This window comes from Pristis pectinata, chromosome 5 (genome assembly GCF_009764475.1).
Source record: "Pristis pectinata isolate sPriPec2 chromosome 5, sPriPec2.1.pri, whole genome shotgun sequence".
Classification (NCBI taxonomy): domain Eukaryota; kingdom Metazoa; phylum Chordata; class Chondrichthyes; order Rhinopristiformes; family Pristidae; genus Pristis; species Pristis pectinata.
Genome location: NC_067409.1, coordinates 67,324,126 through 67,340,203, shown reverse-complemented (window position 1 = coordinate 67,340,203; position 16,078 = coordinate 67,324,126). Strand labels below are relative to the sequence as shown.

The following is a 16,078-nucleotide window of genomic DNA, read 5'->3' as shown; positions in this document are numbered from 1 at the left end:
CCTGTTACGATGGGCTTTCCCTTATCGTCATTAAGCTATGGGTTTCTGAGTACTCTATCTCTGGGGGAGGTTCAGCATGAACTACAGCCGCAAAAATTCGGAACTACCTTATTTGTGGACTGACCGTGCTGGGAAACAGTACCCTAAAGAGCCTGCAGGCAGTGAACCAGGAAATGGCAGAACTTCGACTTTATGCCTAACAGACCCGGTATGCTGTGGACTACCAGTTGGCTCAGCAAGGAGTATGTGCCATAGAAGAGGACAAATGTGTCACCATTGTTAGGGATGAGTCCTACAACATTTCCCATGCCATTCAGGAGCAAGTAGATAGCTTTAGCTTTAGGCAGGGACTTGCAGGAGGGGAGGGTTGGTTGAGGTGGCTACTAGGAGGATCATGGACATCATACCTGCTGCATGGAGCAGTAGTGTTAATTGTTATTATTATAGTACGCTGTGTGGCGCTAACCTGTTTAAATACTTGTTGCAAGGTCTTTATTAATAAGCTCTCGACCCCGTTCTCAGCACCCCTCTAGGTCATATGATATGATAAAAGGAAGTAAAGGGTTAAGAAATTGTGTCCGTACATGTAACTAATGAAAAAATACCACGCAAACCCGACTCAGGACCAGGTGGTGATTACTGTGTCTGGAACTTGATTGTAAGCCAATTATATTAAACAATAAGTGTGAGGTTTCTCGTAAACAATAAGTGTAAGGTTTGTCCTAAACAATGAGTGTGATGGTTGACTTTTATCTTAGGCTCCCCAATTGAAAATCGGTGTAGTCGCATTGTTTAAGTGTGTGACAAGGACTGTATAAATTGATGTCTGCCCCTCTGTATTGTGGAGACCTCCGATAAAGACTACATGAGAGTCAGGAGAATTCTCCCTGGCAGTATACTGCTAATAAACACGTTTTAACAGAATTAATCCATGGCACTGTGTGATTTTGCAGCAGGCAGGAGTGGGAACTTAAAATTGGGATAACAGCGGAACTACATTTGTGACCTTCCAGTCCTCTAGAACCATGCGAGAGTCTATTGATACCTGGAAAATTATCACCAATGCCTCCACAATCTCTAAAGCCACCTCCTTCAGAACCCAAGGGTGCACTTCATCTGGTCCGGGAGACTTATCTGTCCTTAGTCCATTTAGCTTCCCAAGTACCTTCTCTCTAGTAATCTTGACTGAACTCAGTTCTATCCCCGAGTCCCTTGACTATCAGGTATACTGCTGATGTCCTCCACAGAGAAGACCGATGCAAAATACTCATTTAGTTCCTCTGCCATCTCTTTGTTATCCATTATATCTCTCCCGCACCGTTTTCAATTGGTCCTATATCTACCCATGTCTCTCTTTTACTCTTCATATATTTAAAAAATATGTGACATTAACATCAGGCTAAATGGCATAGACTTGGAACAGATCTGGCAGCTCAAAACTGGGCCCACAGCTCCTTTTGGATGCCAGGAGCAGCCCCAGATGGACCCAAATGAGGCATCAGCCTGGTGAGGCTGCAACATAGGACTTCATGCATAGTAGAAGCAGCTTGCAACTGACAACCCACAACCAATGGATCCACGTTCTGCAATATTTTCACATCTAGTCATGATTGGTGGTGGACAATTAAACAGCTAATGGCTGGAGGTGACACATCCAAGAACATGTCCATTCACAAATGATGACAATACCAAGTTAAAATCCTGGCACTCACCACCAACCAGAAACTCAACTGAACCAGCTATATAAATAACACTAAACCAGAATATGTCAGAGACTGGGTATCTTTCTGCTTTCCACAAGGCACTAATCAGGACTGTGATGGAGTACTCTCCACTAGCCTGGATGAGTCTAGCTTCATCAACAATCAAGAAGCTTGATACCATCCACAACAAACTAACCCAAACAATTGGCATCACATCCACCACCCTGAACATACACAGACCATCTTCCCTCAGCTGATAACTCAGAACTCTTGCAGCCACTCCCAAACCTGTGACCTCTAAACATCATGAAGGACAAGGGCTTCAGGTAAATGGGGACAGTCATCTGCAGGTTCTCTTCAAAGCTGCATGCCATCTCAAATTGGAAACCCATTTGTTTCTTCACCTCTGGCTCTGGATCCTGAAACTCGCCATCCAATGTACTGCGGGAATAAATTGACCAGACAGACTGAAGTGGTTCAAGGCAGCAGTTTACCACCACTTTCTTGAAGAAAATTAGGGATGGGCAATAAATGTTGGCCTTGTCAGTAATTGAATAAAAAGGCAGACAAGAGTCAGCGGGATTAGATGTTCGACATGTCCCAAATCAAGGGACTGCAGCCAGCAACATTCAGCTAATATTGTGATTGAGAAGTCAAGCACATTGGAAGAACTGGGTTCCAAGATAGTTTAACCCTAACCAACATTTATGTCTAGCAACTCCATCTATAGGGTGATAGACCATCATTCCACCTCCTTCACCCACTGCTTAATTTGTTCAATGAAAACTCCTAGCCTACACTTTCCAAATTGGAACTTTTCTCACAAATACACCCCATGAAAGGGAAACGCTGCTCACTACTCTATCCACATGCAAAAACACAGATTTTTTTGCTGTACATTCTCATTGTGATGCATGATATGTTTACCTGCCTTCACTCCAGCATAATCTAAAAGGCTGCAGTTGAGTTGGCTGCATTTTTGTTACCAGCCTCATCTGGAACTTTACTTCCCAAAGCTTAAACCACTGGAGATTTCCTTGCATCATTTCTGGGTCTACTTTGGACCAACTGACAGAGATTGGCAGAATGACTTCATTAACAGTGCCACATGACTGCCAGAATGAACCAGATAGACAATCTTTCAAAGAAAAGATTGTGTTCCCATATTTTCCAGTACAGTCCCAATAGCTCTCATCTTATTTCATGAATATTCACATATATTGTACCTGATCCCTTTATAAAGATTTATTTTAATGCAATCTTTTCTGTTGGTATTCAATAGTTACTTATGGCTTTTCTGATGCCAGTGTACCCTTTATGTTTTATGTACAGTTTAGAAGTAGAGTCATACAGCATGGAAACAGGCCCTTCAGCCCAACTTGTCCATGCTGACTGTTGCCCAGTGAGCTAATTCCATCTGCCTGCGTTTGGCCCATAGCCCTCTAAACCTATCCATGTACTTATCTAGAAGGCTTTTAAATGCCCATCTCAACCACCAATTCTGACAACTCATTCCAAATTCACACCACCCATTGCATGAAGAAGCTGCCCCTGATGTCCCTTTTAAATCACCCGCCTCTGATCTTAAACCTATGCCCTCTTGTTTTTAGCATTCCCTCCCTGGGAAAAAGATTATGTGCTTTCACCCTATGCCCCTTATGATCTTATATACCTCTATGAGGTCACCCCTCAATCTCCTATCTTCCAGGGAATAAAGTCCTAGTCCACGCAACCTAGGTATCTTGTGGCGAGTGACACCCCAAACTCTTTCCACTTTCCACAAGGCACCAATCAGTAGTGTCATGGAGTATTCTCCACTTGCCTGAATGAGTCTAGCTTCATCAACAATCAAGGAGCACATGCACTTGCACTCCTAGGTCCTTCCGTTGTAACACTCCTCAGGGCCCTACCGTTCACTGTATAAGTCCTACCCTGGTTTGATCTCCCAAAATGCAATACCTCACATTTATCTGGATTGAAAGTTGATCAAGATCCCACTGTAATTTTTCACAACCTTCTACACTGTCTACAACACACCTATTCTGCAAACTTACTAACCATGCCATATACATTCACATCCAAATCATTTATATAAATTACAAACAACAAAGGTCCCAGCACCAACCCCTGTGGCACACCACTAGTCACAGGCCTCCAGTCTGAGAAACAATCCTCGACCATCACCCTCTGTTTCCTATCACTGAATTAATTATGAATCTAATCCACTATCTCCCCCTGGATCCCATGTGATCTAACCTTCCAGACTAGCCTGCCACGAGGGACCTTGTCAAAGGACTTAATGAAGTCCATATAGACAACATCCACTGCCCTACCATCATCTACCCTCTTGGTTACCTCCTCAAAGAACTACAAGAGATTTGTCAGACACAACTTCCCATGCACAAAGCTGTGATGACTGTCCCAAATCAGGCCCTGTCTTTCCAAATCTTGGTAGATCCTATCCCTCAGAATCGCCTCCAGTAATTTACCCACACTGATGTCAGACTCACTGGTCTATAGTTTTCTGGCCTGTTTTTGCTACCCCTTTTAAACAATGGTACCACATTAGCTACTCGCCAGTCCTCCGGAACATCACCTGTGCCCAGAGACGAAACAAAAATATCTGCAAGGGCCTCCGCAATTTCTTCTCTAGCTTCCCATAAAGTCCGAGGATGCATCAGTAATGAATGCACAAGTAATGAAATGAAAGGTAATTGTCTAAATTTAAAGACCAAGAACTTGTGTGTTTCCTGTCCCTTTATCATTGTTGCTACTCAAATACAGGCCTCCAAAGCCTCAAAATGCTGCATGTAGTCTCTGATGCAATATCTGAATTACATTTACCTCCTTTTATAGATTTATTGCTTAGACATTTGTAGGTTTGTGAAAGTTATAGAGATTTTGTTCATTTATTGGAATTGATGCAGGTAGTACACAGTTCTCATCCACTGCACAGGGATGTGGCACAAGCTGACCATACTGGACTCATCTTGTATGATCCTTGTTTAGTCAAATTTGAGTTTACTGTCATATGCACTACATGTCTGTACAGGTGCTATTAAAGACTTACTTAAAATACAGGCACATAGCATCAGATATAGAACATTCACAAGAAAAACATAAATTAACAACACAAAAAATGTCCATTGTAGTGCAAAGCAGTCAGAGTTGCTATACTGAGTTAGTGATTAGTGTTGTACAGGTTGGTTCAAGAACCAAATGGTTGAAGGGAAGTAGCTGTCTTGAATCTGGTGTTGTGGGACTTCAGGCTTCTATACCTCCTGCCTGATGGAAGCTGCGAAAAGATGGCATGGCCCAGATGGTGGGTATCTTTGATGATAGATGTTGCCTTCTTGAGGCAGTGCCTCATGTAGATACTACTGACGGTGAGGAGGGATGTGCCAGTGATATTGCTTTGCTATTTTTGTAGACAAAGATGACAATTGAAGTAACAGTCATGGCTGGAATGTCTGCCTTTGCCACAATGAAGTAGAAGAGAAACTCAAATAAGTTGCTTTCAACCAATTCCAGATTTTTCTTGGATAATGGGTATGATTGTTTTGCACACTGGGTTAAAAGAATACTGAAAACTATTCCTCAACTAAACCTTGTCAATGATGTACCTTTAATGACCATTTGCCACAAGGTAGATGATTGCTTACCCTGCAGCCTTTAGCAGTGTTTCAGGCCAGAATGTAGTTACCCACCAGATGCATCTCCTTATTAGGACTTTAAAGACTATTCATATCTTTAAATACAGCAAATTTCTATGAGGGATCACAATAATGGATTTGTACCTCTGTATCTCCTTGTTATAGCCAGAGTCAGAGTACTATAATGAAAATGACTATCTGTTACATGCTTCTGCTGCAATGAGGGGTCAGGAGAGCTCCTCAATTTGATTGAAATCAGATCTAGAGAACGGGAAATTTTTGTCAGCTACTATCAACTTTTTATCTGACCCAAAAATCTACCATCTTGCCTCTCTTAGAAATGCTATTCTAGAACTGAAGAGGGGTGTAATTGAGGGGCCGTTTGGTTACAATTCAGGATTATTAGGGAGACATTAAGTTAGTTGCTCAATACAAAATAAAAGCCACCAATTAGCAGGGGCAAATTTGTAAACAAATGAACAGAAAGGCACAAGAACCAGCGTACTGGTAATCCAAGGCTTCAATTATTCTCTATTATTTCTTCCTTTCCAGTCCTGATGAAGGGTCTCGACTCGAAAAGTCGACTGTTTATTTCTCTCTATAGATGCCGCCTGACCTGCTGAGTTCCTCCAGCACTTTTTGTGCATGGTGCTCCAGATTCTAGCATCTGGAAAATCTCGTGTCTCTATTCTCTACCATTACTGCCCCAGGCGCTTTTTAAGGGCAAAAAGGAAAAATTCTTGAAGCGTGCACTATTTTCTTGATCAGTATATTTGCAGCTCAATCAACAACAGTATTGGGTCTGGTTCTGTGGAACATGTCAGTGGATAAGTCTGATCATTTCATAATCATATAGAGAATGGTTTATAGAGAAAAAAAAATGAAGGCCACAAAATTCTTCACTTCCTTGTATTGCTGTCCACCCATTTCCTCCTCCTTATCCAATCCCTGAGGGTGGGGGTGGTTACAAGCTTCATCCTCAATCCACTTGCATTATCTTGGTCTAGTTTTTGCCCTTGCATTGGCCACAACACATCTGTGGCTACTGATATGCTAGATAACATCTTTGTCTTCACTATTAATAGCATAGCCCTTACCAAAAATATTACTTGTTCTGACCTCCACTCCTCTAAATCAAGCAACCCAGACTAGAACAGATGCCATGCACAGCTGGTTTGGAAATTCCTCCTTTTCCACACCTTGGGCCTGAATTTTCACTAACCTTCTCCTTAAACATTTTTCACTTTCTGGGAGCTACTTCCAATCCACTTCTATAAAATCATATCACAGCTTTGTAAAACTGACCATGCATAAATTTAGTATCTTTATTCCTGGTCTATCTTTTACCTTCCCAATAACTATGCTAAACTTGACCCAATTATATTGCTACCTCCAAAATATTCACTCACTGCCACACTTTATATTTCCTTAAGATGAAGTCCAGTATTATCCCTTCTCTTGTTAGGTTTAACACCAATTAATTTAAAAGAAATTTCTCCAGAATTATTGAATTGTCCCAGAAATCCCCTTTTACCACCTTGTAATATTCATACATTTCAGAAACTTGGATGCATATTTACTCTTCCATCTCCCTCTAGCTGTTTGGGGACCAACAGTACATTCCCAACAAGGAAAAACATTTTTTTAAAAAAAATATTCCTCATATTGCCTCATTTATTGATCCATCCTCACAGCCAAAGAATGAAAAATCAAGTGGTATAAAGTGCTGTAACATATGTTACAGCATATTGGGGTATCAAATTCAAAAGCTCTGATGATGCCTTGAGAAATTCAGAAGACTTTTATTTTAAAAAGAAAATACCTGAATGCCCAAGTTTTAGTCAAGATAATTGGGGGGGGGGGGGGGGGGTGTGGCAGTGGAAGTGGGGGGAGAAAGCATGCCATATAGCATTTTTAAAACTAAAGTCATGCCTCAGCTACACCTTAGTACTTCTGGGGACCCCTGGAAGCTCCTGGGGAGAAGTTCAGAGGAAATTTATTAAAAGAGTATCAAGGAAATGAGACTTCAATTATGCAAAGAATCTTAGCATGTTTTCTTTAGGACAGAAATGTTAAGTAAAATTTGACAGAAGTTATGTCAATGGAGCTAATAAAGAGAAATTGTTCCCAATAGCTAAGGGTCAATAGGCATAAGATGGATATATTCAAGATGACTGGTAAAGGAACCAGAGAGGCCATTTTTTCAAAAAACTTGTGATCGGGAATGCACTGCTGGCTGGCCAGGCAGATGGAAACAATTTATTCATTTATTGGCATCTGGGCATCACTGTCCAAGCCAACATGTACTGCCCAACCTTATGGCCCTTGGTGGTGGTGATGGTGTGTCACCTTGTTGAACTACTGTAGTTCTTCTGGTGAAAGTACTCCCAGAATGCTGTTGGGCAGGGAATCCCAATATATAGACCCAATGATAAAAGGACTGGAAATATATATGCAAATCAAAATTCTGTGCAACTTGGAGGGGAAACTGCAGGCAGCGGTGTTCCTACATGTTTACCTGTCCTTCTTGATGGTAGAGCTCACAGGTTTGGTAGATGCTGTTGAAATAGCCTTGGCAAGAAACTACCCTGCATTTTGCAGACAGAAATCAGGGTAGCTACTGTACACCAGTGGAAGCAGTGTCCTGGATGGTGCTGATCTCTATGAGAGTTGGAGTTGCAGTCATCCAGGCACGTAGATAGTATTCCATCATATTCCAAATTTATGGATTGTAAATGGTGGAAAGACTTTTCAGTGTCAGGAGGCGAGTCACCTGCCACAGGGTCCCCAGCCTCTGACCTGTTTTTGATGGTGGGGTCTCAGCAATGGTAATGCCACTGAATGTCAAAGGTACGTGGTTAGAATCTCTCACTGGAAATGGTCATTGCCTGGCACTTTTGTGGCTGGAATATTACTCGTCATTTCAGCCAGTGTCTGGAATATTGCATCAGTCTGCTGCATGCAGAAATGGCCTGCTTTATTTGCTCTGGAGTTGCGAGTGGAATTGAATACAGTGCAAGCATCTCCAAACATCCCCATTTAATGATCTCATGGAAGGTCACTGATGAAGCATTTAAAGACATTTGGACCGAGGATACATCACTGAGGGACCCCACCAGTGATGTCCTGTGCTTGGGGATGACTGATCTCCAACAACCACAACCATCTTCCCTAATGCAAGGTATGACCATTGGAGTGTTTTCTGATGATGCCCATTGACCTCAGTTTTGCCAAGGCTCCTTGATGCTACACAATTAAATGCTGCCTTCATTTCAAGGGCAGTCACTCTCCCCTTACCTTTGGAATTCAGCTCCATGGCCCACGTTTGGGCCAAAGCTAAGCATAGGTGAATAAGTAACTGAGGAGTAAGTGTCACTCGATAACATTGTTAATGACTTCATTACTTTGCTAATGTTTGCAAGAAAAAAATATCAGCCTTTATCAGATCTGTTCTGCTTTTTTGTCTTGAACAGGATGTACCTGGGCAATTTTCCACATTGTATGGGAGATGCCAGTGTTCCAACTGTTCTGCAAAGGCTTGGCTGTTCAAATAAAAATTGCATAATGAACTGCAAGTCAAAGAATATAGACAGACAAGAAAAAAAAGTGGAGTGGGATTAACTGGATAGCCCAATTTAAGGAGCTGGCACTGGAATAAGAAGGTAAATGACCTCCTTCTGTGCTGCAGTATTTTATGTGAACCAAATTGGTTGCAATTTGTTTTAATCTGTATTTAAGCACTGGGAGGAGGCAGAACATGGTACTTCAGACTAAAGATATTGCAAACAGCAGCAAGTACTTTTATAGCATATTTAATGTGGAAAAACAACCCAAAGTTCCCTGCAGACATTAATCCAAAAACAAAATGAACTACTAAGCAGGGCAAGCAATTCCTTATTTTAAGAAGGAGCCACATTTTAAGAAGGAGAACACAATGGAACAGTGGCACAGCTAGTAAAGCCACTGTCTCACAGTGCCAGAGATCCAGGTTCAATTCTGATCTCTGTGCAAATTCCACACAGACAGCACCATTCTCCTTGTGACCACGTGATTTCCTCCGGGTACTCTGGTTTCCTCCCACTTTCCAAAGACATGCAGGTTGGCAGATTAAGTGGCCACTGTTAACTGTCCGTAGTGTGTAGATGAGTGTCAGAATGTGAGGAGAATAGAAAGTGAGATTAACACATAATCACTGTAAATATTTGGTTGATGGTTGGAAAGGACCCATTTCTAAACTGTGTCACTCTATGACTCCTTCTTCCAAGCATTTGGTCATCAGCCCCAATATCCCCTTGTGTGGCAAAGTATTTGATTACATGTCTATGAATGTGTTAGCATCTCAGAGATACCAGACAGGTATACATTACTGTTGGCAACAAGGCCTATTCTAAAGTAGAGCCACCCAAATGAGCAATGGCTTTTCTGGGGCTTGTACGTTGGGATAAACGTTGTAATTGAGCAGATCAGCAAGCACAAATGTACTGGTGAAAGGAGGGCCAAAAATCCAGATCCAAAGGCAAAATAGTCACAAGTTTTGAAGTACATAGTATACAAAGCTTCTTCGTATACTTGAACAACTCATAATCAGCTTCTGTTTTTTTAAAAAATTTCCTCCCTCAGCATTTCAAAGGGAGGATCAAACATATCTTCCCCTCCCTTCTCCTTTCAACATTCTAAAGGAACCTTCCTATGCAACACGTGACCTATTACATCATCCTTTCCTACCACTCAGACCCAGTCCTTCCAGTGAAGCAGCAATTCCCCATTCTTCCAAATTTAGTGTACTGCTTTCAGTGCTCATGACATAGTCTCCTCTACATTGGAGGAAGCAAATGCAGATTTGGTAAGTGCCTTGTCGACCACTAGCATTCTACAAGGGCAATCCTGAATATCAGTTTCCTTTCACTTTAACTTTCTATTTCCCTCTGACCTCTCTGCCTTTGACTCCTACACTGTTCCAACAAAACCCAATGCAAGCCAATAAAACAACATCTTCTATCTAAGCACACTGCAGCCTCATAATTCAATAGCAACTTCTATAATTTCAGATAACCAGCCTTTTCAGTTTACTTCAGAACAGGCCAGTTCTAATGTCAGTCTATAACAGTAATTTAGCTTTTCCTCCTTCAACAGATGCTAACTGACCTGCTGAGTTTTCCAAATTCTCATATTTAAATTGTTAGCAACTGCAGTGTTTTGTATCTCAGTTACAACATTGCTTCATTTCTCCTCTACTTACACCTCCTCCAGGCAGATTAGCTGCCAGTTACAAATCTTCACCCTCCTCTCAACTGACATCAATCTGTGTCATCCATTTTCTTTTGTTCTCTCCACCCTTCCCCCTTTTCTACAACTTAAAACATGACTATTTTCTAATGAATAACATAAGGTCATATCAACTCTTTCTCTCTCATTCAGTACTGTTTGATCTGCTGAGTATTAACCACACTTTGTTTTCATTTTAGGTTTTGGAAAGCATGTTTGTCTTCTGAAGATAGATTAATTAGACCAGGCCTCTATTCTTCAGTTTGGAGGAATGCAAGATGATCTCAATGAATTGTACAAAATTCTTAAGAAGCTTGATAAGATTGACAAAGAACTGATGTTTCTTATCAAGAAGCAGAGTCACAGTCTCAAAATAAAGGGATCGGTTATTCAGGACTGAGACAAGAAATGTCTTCACCCAGAGGGGCGTGAATCTTTGAATTCTTACCCAAGAGGGGTGGGAAGCTCAATTGCCTTGTATATTCAAGACAGATCGATCAATAGATAGCAATTAGTGCAGACAGTGGTGCCGAGGTAAAAGATCAGCCAAGATCTTGTTGAATAATGGAGCAGGCCAACTCCTGCTATTTTTTTAAACATTTTTAAAATATAATTACAAGGCTGAAAAGGGAATTATAAATTAACTAGCTTTAGTAAATTCAAGAATTTTCCTGTACAGAGGGATCCACTAATTGTCCCATCAGCATGATCTCTGGTCAACAATTTAAATTCTCATGCCATCAAATAATTTCTAAATTATACATTTTAAGAATGTTAATCAGACATTGTTATATTTTTAATTTCAAGGAAAACAACCTTACATCTGTGCAGTTTTGTATTGTGAATATGGATTAATTTGCCTCACATTCACAGGCTTTATTGAACTAACCTTTTAATTAAATACACTTACAGAATAAAATATAATTGCTTCCTCTTAACTCTCTATGGGCTGTCATCCAAGGAGCAAATAGTTAATTTCACAATTAAGGAACATTTATACCACATCCTTTTGTATAATCCAGTTACACATTCGTACAAATTGACTAAAACCTCAAGAAACACAATTTGGACCAAAGGCTTCTACTGTCAAAATGCCTTCAATTTGAAGACTAGCCAGTCAGAAAGAAGCAATGCTGCAGTTTGAGAGTACTGTGGCACTAATGCAACAGGTCAAACACTGGTCATGGTTAAAAATCAGCTCAAAAACATAATACACACTATAGTAAGAGATAACCTAGCAGTGGCCAAGATAACCTTGTAGTAAATTTTATCTAGTCACACTTCTTAATTTAGAAACCAGAGTTACCAATTTTCATTGAACATTTTCTTAAAAATATTGTCAATGACACAAAATTCACAAAGCAAAATTCAGAAGTTTTTCCAAATATTTAAGATTTGGTCAGAAAGCTTTCTACATTGGTAAATCAGACCCAGTCCCTTTCCTGTTTGTCAGCAGGAAGGTTTGATAGTTTACAAAGCACAATTATTTTAAATAAGACAATTTATTCCTCTTTTTGGGTCACTGTATAATTGTAACATGCAAATTACTTATTGCTGGAGACTTATATCATCAAAAATATTTCCCATCACCATGCATGTCATTTTCATTGGTGGAAGCACAAAGCTTAGACCAATATTAAATAAAGAACAAATTATCAGGATGGCTATGTGATCTAAACCTGCACTTGGTTTTATAGCTTTGATTCCACTTTTGCTTGGTGTGTAAAAGCATTGATGATGATTATTAAAAGTACAACTACTACTAAAAACAAATATACCAGTAGAAATCATAAAAGACAACTAATCATGCAGTGGTAAATCAATTTAAAAGCAGTTGGTGTTGGGCAAAATATTTTCTCTTTATCAAAGCAACTTAATGCAGCTATAATCATCATTCTGATGTTTTACTGTAACAGAAGTGCATATACGAAGACTTCAGATTTTCATGTCACAAAATGTTTTGTTAAAGCCAATCCAGTTTAGCCAGGTAATGTGTAATTATTAACTGTTATCTATTGTTTGCAGTTTTGTTCAAATTTAATCAGGGTAAGCAAACTACATGTGGAAAAGCTACACGAAAACTTCTCTTAAGAGGCTATTTTACCAAAACATCTGCTGAAATTTACACAAAATTTAAATTCAAAAACAAAGCTGTAAAACCCTGCTTTGATTTGAATCTCCAAGAATACCAAAACAAGATGAATTTCTATCTTGATTTGACATAGTATTAGCCTTTATGATAGGGAATGATTTCTGGCACTTAAAAGCGTCACAACTCCTAAACAAATGACAATTCTCCATTTTTTTATCCTCATTTTTCTTTCCTGTATCCACAAAACTTTAAAGATTAGTTCTTGATGAACATACTTTTCTTGTAAATTTCTACAGCTAGTACTTAATATAAATGTACTTATACTTCAAAAAGTGTGTGAATTAATTTATAAGGAATAGTTTCAAAGAATAGTCATACCTGCTAGATTGGCGATGGCCACTGGTATTCCTTGCACCTGGACTCCACCCGAACTCAAACTCCCAATGTTGACAGTCTGGAGGTTAGGAACAGATGCAAGTTGGGCAGCACTTAAATTAATGGTACCGCCAGTAACAGTTACGGGAGTAATTTGGGCAATAGCAGTTCCACCAGAACTACTTGAAGACACAGGAGTCACAGTCAGCTGCTGAGCATTTTGAATCTGTACACTTGAAAGGTTCTGGATGTTTTGCACTTGAATGGTCTGCCAATTTATTTGCCCAGATGGTGTCAAACTTGGTGCCCTGATGATCACCTGAGTTGGATTCTGCATTGTTGATAACTGAGCATTTTGCAAGGCCTGTTGCTGGACATTTTGAATAGTTTGTCCTGGAACTGCAGCACCTTGGATGGTCTGAAGGGCATGGTGTGGGATTGTCTGAATAATCTGCTGCTGGATCTGAGACGAATGCTGTTGCTGAATTGGCATCTGCTGTCCCACAGCCAACTGCACTTGATGAAGCTGACCATGTTCCGGCAAATTCTGCAACCCATTAGACTGAGAGAGGTTTGTACCTTCGCCTTCAGAGCCGGTCACGGCTGAAGACGGTTCGTCTTCGGTGTTCTCGGAACTTGGTGTAGTGCGGAAGATAGCCTGGGCAGTTTCGGAGGAATTTGCCAGCGAAGTCACACAGGACAACGATGGGGAGGCGGTGGTAACGCGGGTCGATGTGGAGGAGGAGGGAGGAGGAGGAGACGACGAAGGAGATTCGGGCATGCTGCTCAAAGAGGCGGTGGAAATGGGCGTGGAAACCATTTGATTCCCATTCGAGACCCCGCCGTCTGAAGGCTGGACAAACTGAATGGACCCTCCTCCGGTGGCCGCCGCCAGGCTGTTTATAGGCACGGCCAGGGTCACGCCGCCTCCAATGTTAATTGGCAAAGTGGCGACCATCTGGGTCTGAGCCCCGGAAATGTTAACTCCTTGCAGCTGCAGCGGAATGGAGAGGCCCGGTCGGAGCTGGATAGGGACGCTGGCGGGCGGCTGAGAAGGCGCAGCGTTCCGGATCTGCCCATGCAAATCCTGCTGCAGATTGGCCGAGCTGATCTGGATCTGCTGTCCGTCCACTGTCTGCAGCTGCGGGATGACTTGATACTGCACGCTGTTGGAAGAACCGCCAGCAGTGGCTGCTGCATTGACCACCATGGTAGGATTTGGTAGCGACTGCACTGGCACCACGTTGTACTGTCCCGCTGCTGACACGATGGGTCTGGCTTTGATGGGCGAACCCGTACCATCTTGGACACTTGCAACATTGCCGTTGGTGGTGGCGGCGGCGGAGGCGGTGGTTGTGTTGCTGCAGCTACTGCCAGCAGACGTGCCTTGGTGTTGTGCAACGCTCTCTTTAGTTGTTGCGGGGCCGGCGGCGATGATCTGCCAGCCATTCCCACTAAGCTGGGCAGTCACAACCTCGAGTTGCTGCTGCTGCACCGCTCCTGTGCTCTGGTCGATTAGTAGTTGTCCGCTTTGCAGGGTGTTGGAGCCAGTTGCGCCGTCAGCCGGGCCCGGGGAACCGATCTTGCTGCAAGTCGCTGCGAGCAGGGCGAGAGGAGACGGCTGGGTGTCCTACCCACACAGACACACAGTGGGCGGGTTTAGAGAGGAAAGAGTGGGTGTGAATTTACATTAGCACAAAAAGGGGCTTCACTCAGGAAGTACAGAGTAATTAAACGATAAAAACACTTGTGTTTCAATAAGAGAACAAAATCTGAAATCGTACATTTTATAGTTTGTTTAAATCAGGAAGTAGGTGCACAGATCTGCAAGAAAAATGGCTTCACGTACAAATACAACATAGACAAGTGGTTAGCAAAATTAGTTCAACAGCAAGCAGTTGGTGGCAGATTTCTTAAAATCTAAACACTTAAAATTGAATGTTAGGTATGTATAGTGTAAGTCTTGATTAGAAATTTGTTTTCATACCTGTGAGCCTGATGTTTTGATTTGCAAATATTCACCAGGTTTCCCTCCTTCAGTTAGGGTGGCCATACTTTCCTCCTTTTGATCTGTGAACGGAAAAAATACAAATAATCATAACAAAATAATCCATTTTTATGATACACTACTTTCACATAGTTGCTTCAATCACCCATCAATTCCCCTGGAGGGGAGGGGAAAAAAACCAGAAACGTGGTTTGAAACCCGACCCAGTGGATACAAAGTAACACCCAAAAGAGGGTTGGCTCATACAACTCACTACTGTAGATTCTTGTTGTCAAGCTGATCAATTAGCAGAAAGCTTGTCACCAAGGTAAATTGACTTTTCCCTCTTGTTTTTTTTAAAGGAGGGAGGGATAGAGGGAGGGCTACGTACCACTCATTCTGCATTGCTTAAAAAGGGAGGAAAAAAAATAAGGCCAGTACAAAATGTAGGCAGAACAAGGCAGGGCTGGCCCTTTCTTTCCACGAATGGCTGTTTGCGTAGGACGGAATAATCAGGTTCCTCTTGATTGACGGAAATGGAACTGGAAGGCGGCGCTTAGAACTGAGCCCCAGCACCAACAGACCCGAAGACTTGCCGTTCTCCGATCACTTGATTGGATCTGGGGCTGCGGCGGTGGAATGGAACGCCAGGTGCGCGCGGCCTGCCGGGATTTGTAGTCCGTGTGCAGGGCTGACGTTTCCTAATGACTCGGCAAGCGGAAGGCTGGAAACTACATGCCCCGGCAGGGCATGAAGAGCGCTCGGGCGCATGCGCGTGAGGTGTTTACGTGTTCCCGCTCTTCTCCCTCCCTCTGGTGTTGCCGGCGTTGAGCAAAAGGGAACAAAGGCGGCGCTTGAGGGGGTGGGAGGGTTGGTGGTTTCGGTGTCTTGTGTCTGCGGAGCGTCAGGTTTCTGGGGGGTTCGTTCCAACTGTTTCTTCAGTTTGAGCAACATTTTTGGAATGCCCTCAAGCAGATTTAGGAGGAATGAAAGTGGATTCAGC

The 16,078-nt window shown here is 42.0% G+C and overlaps 1 protein-coding gene across 3 annotated transcripts in view; it reads right to left on the bottom strand.

Moving 5' to 3' along the window:
- Positions 1 to 15,608, bottom strand: part of sp4 (sp4 transcription factor) — a 73,349-nt gene extending 57,741 nt beyond the window's left edge. The window contains exons 1-3 of one of the 3 annotated variants that reach the window (XM_052015403.1): positions 15,467 to 15,608; positions 15,076 to 15,158; positions 13,092 to 14,718 (exon numbers count right to left, since the gene is read on the bottom strand). In XM_052015403.1, coding sequence (XP_051871363.1) covers positions 13,092 to 14,718; positions 15,076 to 15,158; positions 15,467 to 15,473 — 1,717 coding nt within the window. In that variant the 5' untranslated portion in view covers positions 15,474 to 15,608. Of the gene's footprint in view, positions 1 to 13,091; positions 14,719 to 15,075; positions 15,159 to 15,342; positions 15,399 to 15,466 lie in introns of those variants that run through there. The other 2 variants (XM_052015404.1, XM_052015406.1) reach the window with 2 other exon arrangements.
- Positions 15,609 to 16,078: the final 470 nt, after the last annotated feature.